The 12,945-nt window shown below is 50.7% G+C and overlaps 2 protein-coding genes across 5 annotated transcripts in view; one reads left to right on the top strand and one right to left on the bottom strand.

The window, feature by feature from the left end:
• The window catches only part of Lmpt (four and a half LIM domains protein limpet), a 136,165-nt gene that overhangs the window by 105,043 nt on the left and 18,177 nt on the right, over window positions 1-12,945 (top strand). The window contains exon 1 of one of the 4 annotated variants that reach the window (XM_077632627.1): window positions 8,430-8,725. The exons of the other annotated variants lie outside the window; for them this stretch is intronic. Coding sequence (XP_077488753.1) covers window positions 8,609-8,725 — 117 coding nt within the window. The 5' untranslated portion in view covers window positions 8,430-8,608. Of the gene's footprint in view, window positions 1-8,429; window positions 8,726-12,945 lie in introns of those variants that run through there. 4 annotated transcript variants of the gene reach the window in all.
• Window positions 1,059-8,269, bottom strand: LOC144099386 (uncharacterized). Its single transcript, XM_077632633.1, has 2 exons — window positions 7,753-8,269; window positions 1,059-1,583 (listed from the first exon to the last, which is right to left on the bottom strand). Exons 1-2 carry the CDS (start codon window positions 8,033-8,035, stop codon window positions 1,537-1,539), a joined length of 330 nt encoding a protein of 109 aa, XP_077488759.1. The 5' UTR covers window positions 8,036-8,269; the 3' UTR covers window positions 1,059-1,536.

The raw sequence follows: 12,945 nt of genomic DNA on the forward strand, positions 1-12,945 counted from the left end.
CCAGCAGCCCCCTCCGTCCCCCCTTGGCGCGCTTGTTTGTCAGTGGCCGGGAAAAGAAATCCGCCCACGCTGGGATAACAAGAGGGTCTTTAATTGTCCCCGCTGACGGTGCGCTTTCTATGGGACGCTGGTTTAGGGAGCGCCCTGTACTGTGAACAGGAAGTGTCGAAGTCGTCCAACGGTGGCTGTTTGCTGGGGCCGCACTGATCGCTAATGATCGTCCGGCGCAAACACCGAGTGTGTTGTTTGGTGATGTTGGAGACGCGTTGCTGGCTTAGGCCTAACAGCGCTGCGGCGTAGGGTGGATGTGGTTGGGTGCGCAGTAACAATGGGTTCCTTCAGGTGTAGTGTTTTTCACTGAGGTCGAAACAGAGCTTTTGTTGTGAAAAGCAAAATGTGTACAGGATCTTCCTGAAAACTAAAGCATGTCGTCGAACGATGAGTTCCGAGTTTGTATAGCTTGGTGGAGACACAGGGGGCGACAGTGTGATCAGGCGGCAATTTCGGACAGTTGTACAGTGTGGAGCGTAAATACGATAATGACGTTGGTATGCATACCAGCAAGAACAAAAAATATATATAAGATGAAAGAGGCTAGCGCCATCCTTATTGTCACAATGCCGTCAATGAGCGAGCACATACATGGCTGCCTGCAGCGCGCAGACTCTCTCGGCGGTCACTCGAGGTTTATCCGGACTGAAGCTCTCCCGCGCTGAAATATAATGACGACCTGCACGCTTCAGAACTCGTCAGATGCGCTTAAGTAAATTTGAATTTGACGATAATTTTGGGCACTGTAAATGAGAACAGAAATTTGAAGCAAAAGTCGTTTTTGTATGGCCTGTGGACGTCTTTACCCCAGCAGCCGCTGATTGGTCATGGCGCTCGGCTGTAGAGTACAAGGTCGCGGTATCGAATCCCGACAGCGGCGCCCTCATTGCGATAGATACAAAGTGCGTTAGCCCCCCCCCCCTCCCTCCCCCCTGCGTGCTGTTTGGCTCTGCGCTAAAGAGTCCCATGCGATCAAAACTAGCCTAATCCGTAGGCCATGCAACACAGTAGGCATTCTATCCCTCGCCATTCTTTCGCTTGTTCACCCCTTCGTTTTCTCCGCTCCACAGAGAGGACGGGAAAGGAGGTAAGCCAGCTAGTACCGTCTCTTGTGTCACCCTGTGTGGTGCGAAGTTTATTTCTGACGTGAATATGAATTTCTGAGCTCTTGCAGCTCAGTATGTCGCAGGCTATCGGCAGTTTCAAGCCTCAGCGTTTTCGCAGTTTTACGGAAATAAAAGAAATTATCAAAGCAAAAATTGTGGGAATAAATCTTCCAACTGGCCAGTGTCGACAGTCGGCGATTCACCGGCGAGAGCACGCAGTCGCGCGGCCGGGTGAACACCGCTAATCAGCAGCGGTTCCCGGACGGGCTGACCTTGCCGACTCAGCGTTCGTAGACCTCGAGCCGTGCGCACAGGTCAGTGTTCTGACCGAGTTTCTCTCGGCACTCGCACCAAGCGCCCCAGAGGTCAGCTCTCGGGCTCACGTCCGATGAACACGTCGATCAAAAACGTGGCGCTTCGAAATGGCTGCGAAAACAGAAAAAAAAAAAAACAGGCGGGGAAAACATACAACCGGGGAAAACCCTGCGTCAGGAACCGAAAATGAATTGACCTATGAAAAAAAAAAAACGGCACATTTTAAGCCCGTGGACTCTGGAGAGACTCCGTGGAGAGGAGGGCGCTGGCTCGAGTGCCCTTGGCCATCCCTTAAAAGGCGGATGAAAGCCTAGAAGATCTGTGTTTTGTGCCTTCTCCTCCCGTGCGCCTCCCCGAGCGCGTGGCCCCCCTCTTCCCTTCCTTTCGCTCACTCGCTTCAGTTTCGCTTCCCCTCGGTCCAGTCGTCTCATCTCTCTCTCTCTCCCGTCTTCCGCCCCCCTCACCACTCCTCTGCTCGCGGTTCCATCTTCTGGCTCACTCAAGGACCGCGCGCGGGCGTTGTGCGCACGGCACTTAGTCGGGGCTATTTCGGCACTCGGCGCCCTCCCTCGCGACCCGGTGCCGAACCCAGCGAGTGCCAGGGTTTTTGCGAGAGAAACAGAATGAACCGAGAGGAACCGCGCGCAAATAAAAAAAAATGAAAAGGAAGATGCCGGAGGAATAACGAAATTTCGAAGCCGGGGCAGCTTGCGACAAGCAAAGAGCGTACGTGCACTTGGATTGGGAAGCGGTTCAGTGCGCGCCCTCCTCTTTCCCCTTCTTGTCTGCGGCACCGAGAGACGTGTTCCACTTTCAGCTTGTGCTGTTGACGAAGAAAATGTCTTGCGAGAGACTTCGTCGCTTATGCGGACTGTTATGAAAGAAACAAGGCGCTTCTGTCACAGCAACATTCCATGACATCCCAACGCTCTGCCGTGTGTCGACCCATTTTTTTTCCCAAGGGCGTTTCGGGAAAAAATTAACAGGCTAGGGCTCAAGCCTGCTCTGAGCCGGCCTCAAGGTTACCGCTGCTGGATGCTGAGTAGCCTCCTAAGCAGTGACGATGCATTCCTCTGGACGTGACCTATTTCACGACCAGATTTTTTTCATTTCTTTGCGAACGCAGGTCCCGTAACCGGGGTCTAAATTGGTATCTCCCCCTGAACTTTGTCGGTCCCCCATTATAGGGCTGCAAACATCCTTACAACGGTACCGAAAACACACTTCTTAGTTCCTCTAGGCATAACCGATCACGTTCCGGGTCCCCGCGTCCCAGTTGTCCTTGCAGGTATGCACTGTCATTTACGGTACCTGATGTCAACTGTCCATTCAATGCCAATTCCTATTGCTCATCCTAAAATGCCTGGCGTACGTCCGCTGAAGTCTTATATGAGCAGCTGGCCTTGAGGCTCCAAGCCACGGACACTTCGAGCACCTCCTCTGTGTTCCTGAAGAAGTGAAATCTTTTTAACTGACTGTTTGGCACTAATAGCCTTAGCGGCGTATGCGCCATTAAATCCAGCGCAACAGCAGCGCTAGCTGAGTCAGGGGTTTCAGAGCCTTCGACGTCGCATTCACTGCTACCTCACAGGATGACGACGGCTTGCATGGCGCGTGGCACATAAGTGTGCCGTCGCCAAGTCGCTCGCTGGTATGACGGAGAAGATGCGTTTGGCGAACCAGTATTCGGAAGAACTTCGCGAACGTCGCCGCGGACTCGAGCGCAAGCGAGGACTACGGGGATCCGGAGTTCCGCGCCGGCGAAGCTTCGCGAAAACTCCAGCGGCGAGAGGATCCTAATGTGCGCACTCGCGATGCCAAGAAGGTGGGACAGCGGTGCCAGAATTACGAAGTGAAGGACACGCGAAGCGTAAGGCGTCAGCCGTAGTAGACAGGCCGACCACGATGGTGCCACTTGAGAGTGGGCCGGAGCGCCCATTCAAGCCTAAACCGTTCGGTTTTGTTATGTTCGGTCTACAGCTAACTTTAGAAGAACCTGCGACTCACTGGTAGCTGTATATGCCTAACCAACTCCTTCATCAGTAACATCACTGTCAGGCTGGACTAAGCGACCAGATAGCGCCGAACTCTCATAGAACTTTTGATCGTCGCCTGGCTACCATTTATACCCTCGTCATCATTCCATGTAATCAGATATATTTCTGTGTCTGGAAACTGAAGTAAAATGAAATACATTAAGCGACATAACCTGAACTGCTTTGGTAGGCTTCTCTGCGCAGCCGCAGCGATTGATCAATGTTTCTTTTTTGTATGTACATAAGGGTTTATCAAAATATGCACATTAGTCGCATGTCTCATGGAAGAAAACTTGGCATTCGAGCGGCCGTTGATATTTCGTCGCTCCGCCATCTTCTTTCCCGTGGTGTACTCTGGGCCCCATTGCGCTTTTTTTGAGGCAGGATGCTGAAGACCAGACCGATCTCCGGAGCCTTGTGGCCTTTCATATTCTCATCTTCCATTCTGTCTGCCAAAAGACGGTGCAGGCAGAGTACCGAAGAGGAAATCTCTGTTGACGCCATTGCTGAGGGTCTGACAGTTTCATTGTGGTAGTTCGGAAGGCCGTGGTTTGTTTGTACCTTAGGGGTTTCTTGCCGACGTTTCTATTAGCGTAATATTTTCAGGCGTTTTTTCTTTGTTCATTGTGTTCTATGAGGCGAAGAAAAACGTAACAGCTTTGTTTTGTGAAAGATGTCGGAGAGTAAATGACGTGTGCTGAAGAAACAGTTTTCTAGCGAGCCCTTCGTGAACCGTGACACTTTCACCCGTTGCATCCTTTCAGGAATAAGCGCGATGAACTGTTTTTGCGACAGCGAGTTTTTCACCTCTTCTCTCGTGGAAGCTTCTTTTCTCCACTCGCGCCATTATTTCCACGCGCATAATAGGATGAACGCGAGGATTTGGGAGAAATGCTGACTGAAAACAAATTCTCTCAGAAAGCGGATAGAGCATCTGTGGTATTAGAGGCATTACTATGAAGCGCTAAGTATCCACAACAAAAATTGGATTGGAAACTTAAGCTCCACCTCAAGGGTATGACGCGATCGCATATTCGATTCATTCCCATATATGTAGACGGCCATCCTCTACTTTACACTCGACCCGAAAGAGGCGGGTTTGATCCCGGCCGCTGCGGTCGAATTTTGAAGGAGCCGAAATTCTAGAGGCCCATGTGCTGTGCGATCTCAGTGCACGTTCAAGAACCCCAGGTGGTCGAAATTTCTGGAGCCCTTCAGTACGGAGTCCCTCATAGCCTGAGTCGCTTTGGGACGTTAAACCCTCATAAATCAATCAATATACTTTACACTCATAGGACTCTGGGAGTCCTCATATCCCTGCGATGGCAGGTGCTCCCAATGGTTTGCCTTGTGCAACCCATGTCAGTGATCTTCCCTAGCGACCAATGATTAACTTAATTGCTTCCTGCCATGGTGGGAAGTTTGCTTACAGTCGGGTGGGTAGGTTCTGATGATGCCGGAAGGTCACGTGACCTACGCGGCCCACCTGCCTCCTATGTTGCTCCCAGGGGCCATCTGCCAGAGCCATGCTCGTGATTTTTCGCTCACAACGGCGACGCCGACTATGCAGACGCCGGATTTTATGATGAACGGGGCCTTTAAGCTGTCGCGTTAATACTGTCCGCTTTTGTTTTTACCTCCTGTATGTAGAGGCGTGAGGGCTTAACATTTATGGAATAAATTTGTCGGCGATCTTGTCAGAGTTTGTTACAACCAGCGTCGGTGACCGCTGTGAGCCTGTACTGTCTGAGGCTACTTGTAGGTGATCGCTTTATACATCGGATTAAAGTGCTATAATGCACTTAATTTTCGTCACGCTCCGTAGTTGTTATAGAATAAGTAACTAGTGGCCCAAGATAAATTATTTTGGTCCTGTTCAGCGGAAAAAGTTGGAATCGTGTTAACACTCCTCGTGGCCGTACGGGGACGGTGTGGTCGCCCTGATTCGACAGTTTCACTTCTAAACTGCCTGGAGAGGGATTGCGCTATGAATCAGTAGCTCTCACCAAGAAACTAACGGGGCCGTTTTCTCAACGTACGCGCGCCACCGCATATATTCAGGACACGGTAGGTAGGCGTGCAGGCTTGGATATTTTTGCAAGTGCTAGCGGCAGAGCGACTCATATACGCCCTTGCGCCTAAGCACTGATGGCGTTTGGCTTGGGCAGTCTCTTACACGTTGCAGAAGACAAGTAGCCGATTATAATTACTTCATCTGAAACGTTTGAGTGGTCACCTACAGCCCATGGAAAGTAACCGAACAATTACAGACAAGTAATACATTGTTTTTGCATAACTTTTCATTCATCTCATATTAGCATAGCACAAATCTATACGAACGACAAGGAGCTGTTGCGGCTTGCTTTGTCTATAGTATGCTGCAGCTTATGAATTTGTAATTTCTCCTGCAGTTGTTTCTCGAAGTTTTATTGGAAATTTTTTCCACGTTTCCTTGTGAACACATCAGTAGCGGCATTGAATAGCGCCTCATTGTACGCGCCGGGGGGAAAATGTGTTGCTATATCATACGAAGGCTTTGTGCACCACGTCAGGGTTACGCAAAGCGCCGTAAGTCGCTGTTCGCACTCCGAAGGGACAAAGCCCAAGTTTACTATACATAACATTTCGTTGCGCCGTCGATGTGAAATGCGAAATGCGAAGCGCAGAGCACGAGACTATAGTCAAATGCACGCCCCTCAGGCACATATGTGCGGACATCCTTGCGCGCACTGCTTATCCGCAGCTCTACCGTTGGCGCTCTATCGCGAGGAAATTCCGTGCTACACCAGTGTTTGCCACCGAGTTCAGGTTCTCCAAGTTATACCGCTGCATACAAGTTGCTTTGGGGGCAAACATAGTTAGAGAACTGCTACCGAGATCGTTACACTTCACTTTTTTTTCTATACGTCATTGCTATCTCACGGCCGTCATCATGTTACATTCGAGATTAGTCGTTGTAACCTAGAACTTATCTGTTCACTGGATCTTAACAATTTCTCTTGTATTAAGTACTTAAGTGTCACGTGCACTGAAACGGAAAGCTTGGGCCAGTGAAGAAGTACTGCAAATTCTGCACAACTCTATTCGTACAAACCGAGGAAAATATATATTAATTAGTTCAACGCTTGGCTAGCTCTGCGTTCATTTGGTTTCGAGCTACTGCTAAATCTGAGTATCACTGGAGCGCTTTCAAACAGCAGGAGTTGCAAATAAATACTCAGTCGCCGGTACCAATGGCGCTTCAGTGCGCAACCTTAGCTCTCTTGTCAAACTTCCTGTGCCATATGAACACCTTTGTGGTGTCCTCTTCCGGAATTTGCGTTAAACAGTCACGCAATGCAGTGCTGATCTACTGCGTGTTGCACACAGTTCACTTGGCGTGGACATCGCCATACGAACGCGAGCGCACCAAGAGTACTGCCAAGGAACAGAAAATAAGAAGTCAATGAAAAGCGAGGACTGGAAGTTTCGGTTAAATGCGGTCAAGATTTCGGTGCTAGGCAGGCGGTAGATGAATGCCGGAGGTGAAGTTGTGCCGACTGGCAGCGGGAACAGTAACTCAAGAACATGACGCGGACGTTACGCGGACGTTACCAGTAGTCCCCAGCACATATCTGATAGTGACATGAACGAAGATTTCGAGCACATTTATAAACGCAGTTAACGAGCTGTTTAATGAGGTAGCTGATGTGGCTAGTTAACAGCGAGAGCACAAACTCGAAGGACCCGCGGACGCTCGCTCACTTCCAACTGAGGTTCGATCAAGGAAAATCGCGAGTTGTGTAAAAAGCATGAAAGGCTTCGCGCATGATAGCGGACGTTAAGTAATGTAAAAAGAGAAAACAAATAGCAAGCCAGCGCAAACAATGGGCGGGGTTCCTGCTGGTACGAAATGGGCAGCAATTACACCTCGGAGTCATTGAGGGCACTGTATGGACACGTCTGGCACCCGCTCGCGTTTTTCGCACCGCGCATGGCCGCGACCAATGTTCCCTCCACCATTTGCTGAGAGGTGTCGACCTACTGGATGAATGACATCTCGTTCATGACTTGCACCACTTGAAGCCTCAGGCCATCGGAATCTAGCGTGCCCCTTGCAAGCCCAAAATACGCTCAGGTGGGGCAATCCATTAGCGGTTGGGAGTGTCCACCTTCTAGCTTTAGTAATTAACTCATGGTTCATCCTGAAATTCGGCAATCCGTCGAACAGTCGGGCACAGCTTTTTTTTCTGCTTTTAACTTACGTAGTACGCTTCGACGGTGACGCCGGTCACTGACAACGTGCCTGTCGTCGCTGGCCGACGTGTTGGCCGACCCCTGTGGCCAGTGGGCCGCGCAGCAGCTCATCATGGGCTGACGCGCGTCGGCTTTTCCTGTCGCTGCCCCACTTTCACCCCGGTTGGTGGCCGGCCCGAAAACGACCCGTCTGCGTCGGCACGCGAACACGCTCATGGCACGAGCACAGACAAGCGCGCAGTGACCGACGCCTCGGGTCGACGCGCGCGCTCGCTCGCTGGCCGCTCGCATCACTCGTCATCTCCAGGCGGCCGCCAAATCCTTTCCAGCCCGGGCTAGACCGAGGCTCAGCCGTTTATTATTTGTGTTTCCTGTCTCTCTCACTCTTTCTCGTCCTTTGCTGCTTTGGGGCTTCGTGCGCGGCTCGCCCCAGCCTCCCTCTGCCCTCGCCCACACCGGAGGGGCCCGCGTGGCCTTTCGGATGGTCTCCCTCCCCCACTCCGGCGCATCATCGTAAACCGAACCCCGACCCTCGCGCCTCCTGCAACGGAGATGAGATTGCCCCAGCGGCCGCAGCCGGGCCTTTTTTCCCCTCGCCCTCCACTTTGCACTTGCCCCGCCGGGGTCCGTGTGCAAAACGCGAAGATTCCGGGCCAGGCCCCGGGCGTCCCCGAGCTCACAGGGCTGCCTGCCGCCCCATAAACCGCCACAAGCCGCAGGCGCGCCACTCGCAGGTCGCGCGCATCTCATTCGTGCATCTCTTTCGCGGTATCCCCCCCTTCGCGGCTTCGAACGAACCCCCCGACTGCCACAGCTTATCACCGCTCCCTGCTTTAATCGATTTGTGCGCGAACACCGTCCAAGATGTCTGAGGAAGTGGAGACCGTGAAGCGGACCATCAAGAAGACCAAGAAGAAGACCAGGATCATGGTGGACGTAGACACCGATGAGAACCAGTACAACCAAGCGCCCAACGATGAGGTAAATGGCGGATGTGCCGTTGCGTGCTGTCGGTAAACCCGCAGCTCGATCAACTTGATGCGGTATCGTCTTATGCATGGCGCAGCGTGGATCCTATCTTTCTCGCTGGACCGTTGCCCCCGAATGTAGCTAGCGCGTCACAGTAGAGGGGATTGTGCGGTCGCCGTTGGATATATGAAGAAACCACGGGCGGGGATTTCGCTGTGTATTCGACTGCATGTCCGCCATCTGTTCGAAATCGGTCGCTTTCGTTTTGTCCGCTTTTTGAAATGTATCACATACAAGTGGCGTCAGCTGCGGCTGAGGCGATCGCTACCTGCAACTTTGTAACGCTCTAATAGAAAAAAAAAACATGCAAGTGTTCACTGTGTGACCGCCGCTTACAACGTCATCGTGACAAATGGCCAGGCTTAATCCTATTGCGATTCCCTTCTACACTAAAATGGGGTTACATCCTAAACTGAAGAATTTGAAGCCCACGCCCCCTTCTTCAGCTCTCTGTGCTCTTGAATAGCATTTCCTATGCTATTTTTTTGTTGTTTTGGTGAGAGCGAGCATTTTCCGAAAATATGCCAAAGGTCATCAGTGACCGTGCTTATTGCTTCGGGTTGTTCCGAGCCGGCGCCAATTAATCAGGGTTAGTGCAGCTTACGGACTTCATGCCTGTTAATAGCTTAAAGTACGATCCTTGTTTTACGCCGCCGCGGTGGTTCAATGGCTATGGTGCACGGCTGCTGACCCGAAAGATGCGCGTTCGATCCCAACCGCTGTGGTTGCATTTCGATGCAGGCGAAATGCTAGAGGCCTCCAGTCCCAGGTGGTTGAAATTTCCGGAGCCTTCCACTACGGCGTCCCTCATAGCCTGAGTCGATTTGCAGTGTTAAACCCCATAAATCAAACCATCCTTGTTTTTACTTTAACTGATCGGGTTATCCTCGCTGACTTTAAGAGGAGTAAGCCGTACACAATTCTCTATTCGAGTCCGGAGCATATCAAGACATGCGCACAGGGTACGTTGCATAAAAGCCAAACCGACTATAGTTTTGAATTGATGACGGGCTAATAGAAGGCTTCTCAGCAGAATGCAGCATACGCTTGGTTTCTCTGCATGTGTTGCTGCGGTTCTCAGTGCACTTGACGCGCCCGAATCTATCTACGATGTCTATCCTACTGTTCATAACTCGGCCATTTATTTTCATGTGAGGTTCTCATTTGCCTGTCTGCGCGTACGTAACTGGCCTCCTTCGTTCGAACTTTCATGCCTTTTGCCGTCTTCAGTAGAGGCATTCTCGTTCAGTTCGTGGAAGGAGACTCGATCGTGTCAGTGGAATAGAGTGCCCATGAATATCTACCACGTTAACGAGGCTTACAAGGTGGCGTGCGTCTTTCTCTAGCATCAAAACAGTCGGCTTCAGGACAGCTGTTTTGGAGAGAGCAAAATGTCCTGTGCGATGTTAGTGCACGTTAAAGATCCCCAGGTGGTCGAAATTATTCCGGAGCCCTCCACTACGACACCTCTTTCTTCCTTCCCCCTCCTTTATCCCTTCCCTTAGGGCGCGGTTCAGGTGTCCGCCGATATACGAGACAGATACTGGGCCATTTTCTTCCCCAAAAACAATTATCATTATTATTATTATTATTAATATTATTATTATTGTTATTATTATTATTAAATGTCCTACCTTCGAGTGTCCAGATTATGGCAAAGGGTACGTTGAGTGCAGACACCCACTCCGGTTTCAAAGGCCTGAAATCGCCGAAAGCGTGGGAAGAAAAAAATATTACGTAATAAAGGAGGAGCTGGCGCACAAATAGGCGACTAAGCTAAACACCGCGCGTACACGCCAGTTTTCCTCTTTCCGCGGCTGTAGTGCTACAAATACATTACCAGTGTTCCCCTCGAGGCAAACAGCGGCTTGAGTTACATAATCGGCGCCAGCGGAGGCGCACCCAAATGGCGCTCCGGACGTCTATTCCGGGCAGGTAGTGCTGGCTTGCCATCTTCTTTCCCCGAAACTTGAAGCACTGCCAGGTCTGGGTTCGCTCCGGTGGCGTCACCACCGCGCGCCCGGCCGTTTCCGTCTGTCGGCCCGCCGCCGCGAGTATACAGGTCGCAGCGCGCAGTTTGCAAAACAAAAGCGTGCTCCGGCGCCGGCGTTCCTGTAAGCAACAGTGAGTGCGCCGGAGTCTTGACTCAGAGAGCGAAAGGAAGCAATGAGATCAGAAAAAAAAAAAAACGCTTTCTCGTTATTGCCTGAAGTATCGACCGAATAAACAAAACTGTGCAAGATACCATTGCTGTGAGGCACCAGTGTGTTCTGTAGAAGATAGCAGTTTTTCTGTGTTGAAGGGAATTGGGTTGGTGTAGGGCTTTAGAATAAATGCGATGTTTCCCTACGCTGGTATAAGCACGCCGTAATTACGGAAAGACATTACACTTTAGCTTGCCTAATTTTGAAAGGAATAGTGTGCTCTGTCCAATGCAGCTCGCCGAACCACGCGCACAGGTTCTTCTTGTCCGATGTGAAATTTAATCAAACTTCGTGTTAAAAGGGAACTAGCTGTGAATAAAAAAAAAAGGGCGCAATGGGAGGGGGAATGTGGGGCGGCTGCGTAATACAAATATTTAGGGTTATCATTTGGTAAGGCTTTCGGCTCTGCTTGCCAAAGACATCGTCGCATATATAGTACAATGATGCCCGAACGGGTCGTATTTTATGAGGATTATTTTCCCCTTGCTTCCTTTTCCCTCTTTCCCATTGGTCAGCCCAGGCCACGGCACCACAGCCGGTCAAGGGCATCGCTTGCTGGCTGTCAGTTGTGACGTCACAGGCGCTAGCTGCCAATCATAAAGGGTCAGAGGAAGGAGTCGGAAATAATTCTGGAAATGAATCGATACGAAACACTGGACCTAGGCTCGTATTCTTTAACGTTGTGTTTCGTGCCCCATTATTTTGCTCTTTTGTCATTGGTGTCATGCGTTACCGCTTACGTCACCAAAGCGAAATCAAAGCCAAAGCCACGACCAAGCACCCAGGAACAAAAGAAACAAAAATATCTGAGAATACTGATTCTGGGCGCGGCTCTAGTATGGTTATTCCGCAATGTCCCGCGCGCAACAAGGAGGCCAGTGAACGGCTGCTATTCATGAGGTCAAGGTAGTCTAAAGACGCGTTTACATAAATGCGACAGAATGCGTCTTCAGTCGATTTTGGAGACAAAGAGCAGGTTTCGAGAAGTAAAGGCGCGACTCGTCCTCTACTCTCTTCCTCAACGTTTTTGCACTTTCCCTCAAAAAGAGGAGTGGAGTCGACTTCTGTCGCATTCATGTAAACGCGACTGAAGATAAAAAGAAAGTTAACCGGGGACTGCGTGCATAGAGGCCAGTGGTGTATACACAACCCAGCTTGAATTCTTTGCGCTGAAAGTCTGGACGCACGATTAGACGTTGCTGCGTAGGAAGCGACAGAGGCTACATGCTTGCAGCGCAACCTACGTGCGTGTGACGTTGTTTTGCAGATGCGGTAAGTGCTGGAGTTACCGTCTTGCCTTTTTAACGCGTTACTGGAAAGTCGAAGCGAAGTGAGGCGCGACCGAGATTGAGGGCATCGAGCCAATTACACTGCGCCATTTCTACCTAGGCGCTGCCTAGGGCTTCTGGGGTGGCTTAAATTCGGCCACTGAGACCTATTGGATCTTTTCTGTTTTTTTTTCTATTGCCATTTAATCAGCTGATCATTCAGATGCGTCTGAATGGGAGGCAGTTTTCGCTTTCGATTCGGATTGCGCATGAAGAGGACACCGATTTTGGAATTATTGGCCGGCCGTCTCTCTGTTCTGCATGCAGTACCACCAGTGTTTAGGAAAAATCGGCGTCCTTAAAGGAAGTCTCAACAGGCGGCCGTTCGGTTCTTTCGCCTGGAAAAAGGTACTCGACCTTAAGAGGAGAAACCATATCGCCCGTGGCTTCGGAGATGCAAGAATTCAGTACGCGGTTACTTTCTATGTACTCAGTAGCAAGCTTTTCTTTATGGGTCCAGCTTTATCGGTTCCAGCTCTCCGCTTTGTCGGAACTCCAGCTGGCAAGTTAGGCACGGACAGTACCCGGTGGCATTTCGCTTGAGGCAAGGAAACACGTGTGGTCATCGCTGCCGCTTAAACGCAACAAGTTGTTGCGTCTAATGCGCGGTTGACGCAGTTCCTCATCCGCTATGGTCTAT

The sequence above is a fragment of the Amblyomma americanum genome, chromosome 7 (genome assembly GCF_052857255.1).
Source record: "Amblyomma americanum isolate KBUSLIRL-KWMA chromosome 7, ASM5285725v1, whole genome shotgun sequence".
Lineage (NCBI taxonomy): Eukaryota > Metazoa > Arthropoda > Arachnida > Ixodida > Ixodidae > Amblyomma > Amblyomma americanum.

Coding starts and splice junctions, on each gene's coding strand:
- LOC144099386 (XM_077632633.1), bottom strand. CDS start 8,035: ATGCGAGCGGCCAGCGAGCGAGCGCGCGCGTCGACCCGAGGCGTCGGT. Junction 1,584..7,752: donor TCACCGTCGAAGCGTACTAC/GTAAGTTAAAAG, acceptor CTGTTTTCGCAG/CCATTTCGAAGCGCCACGTT.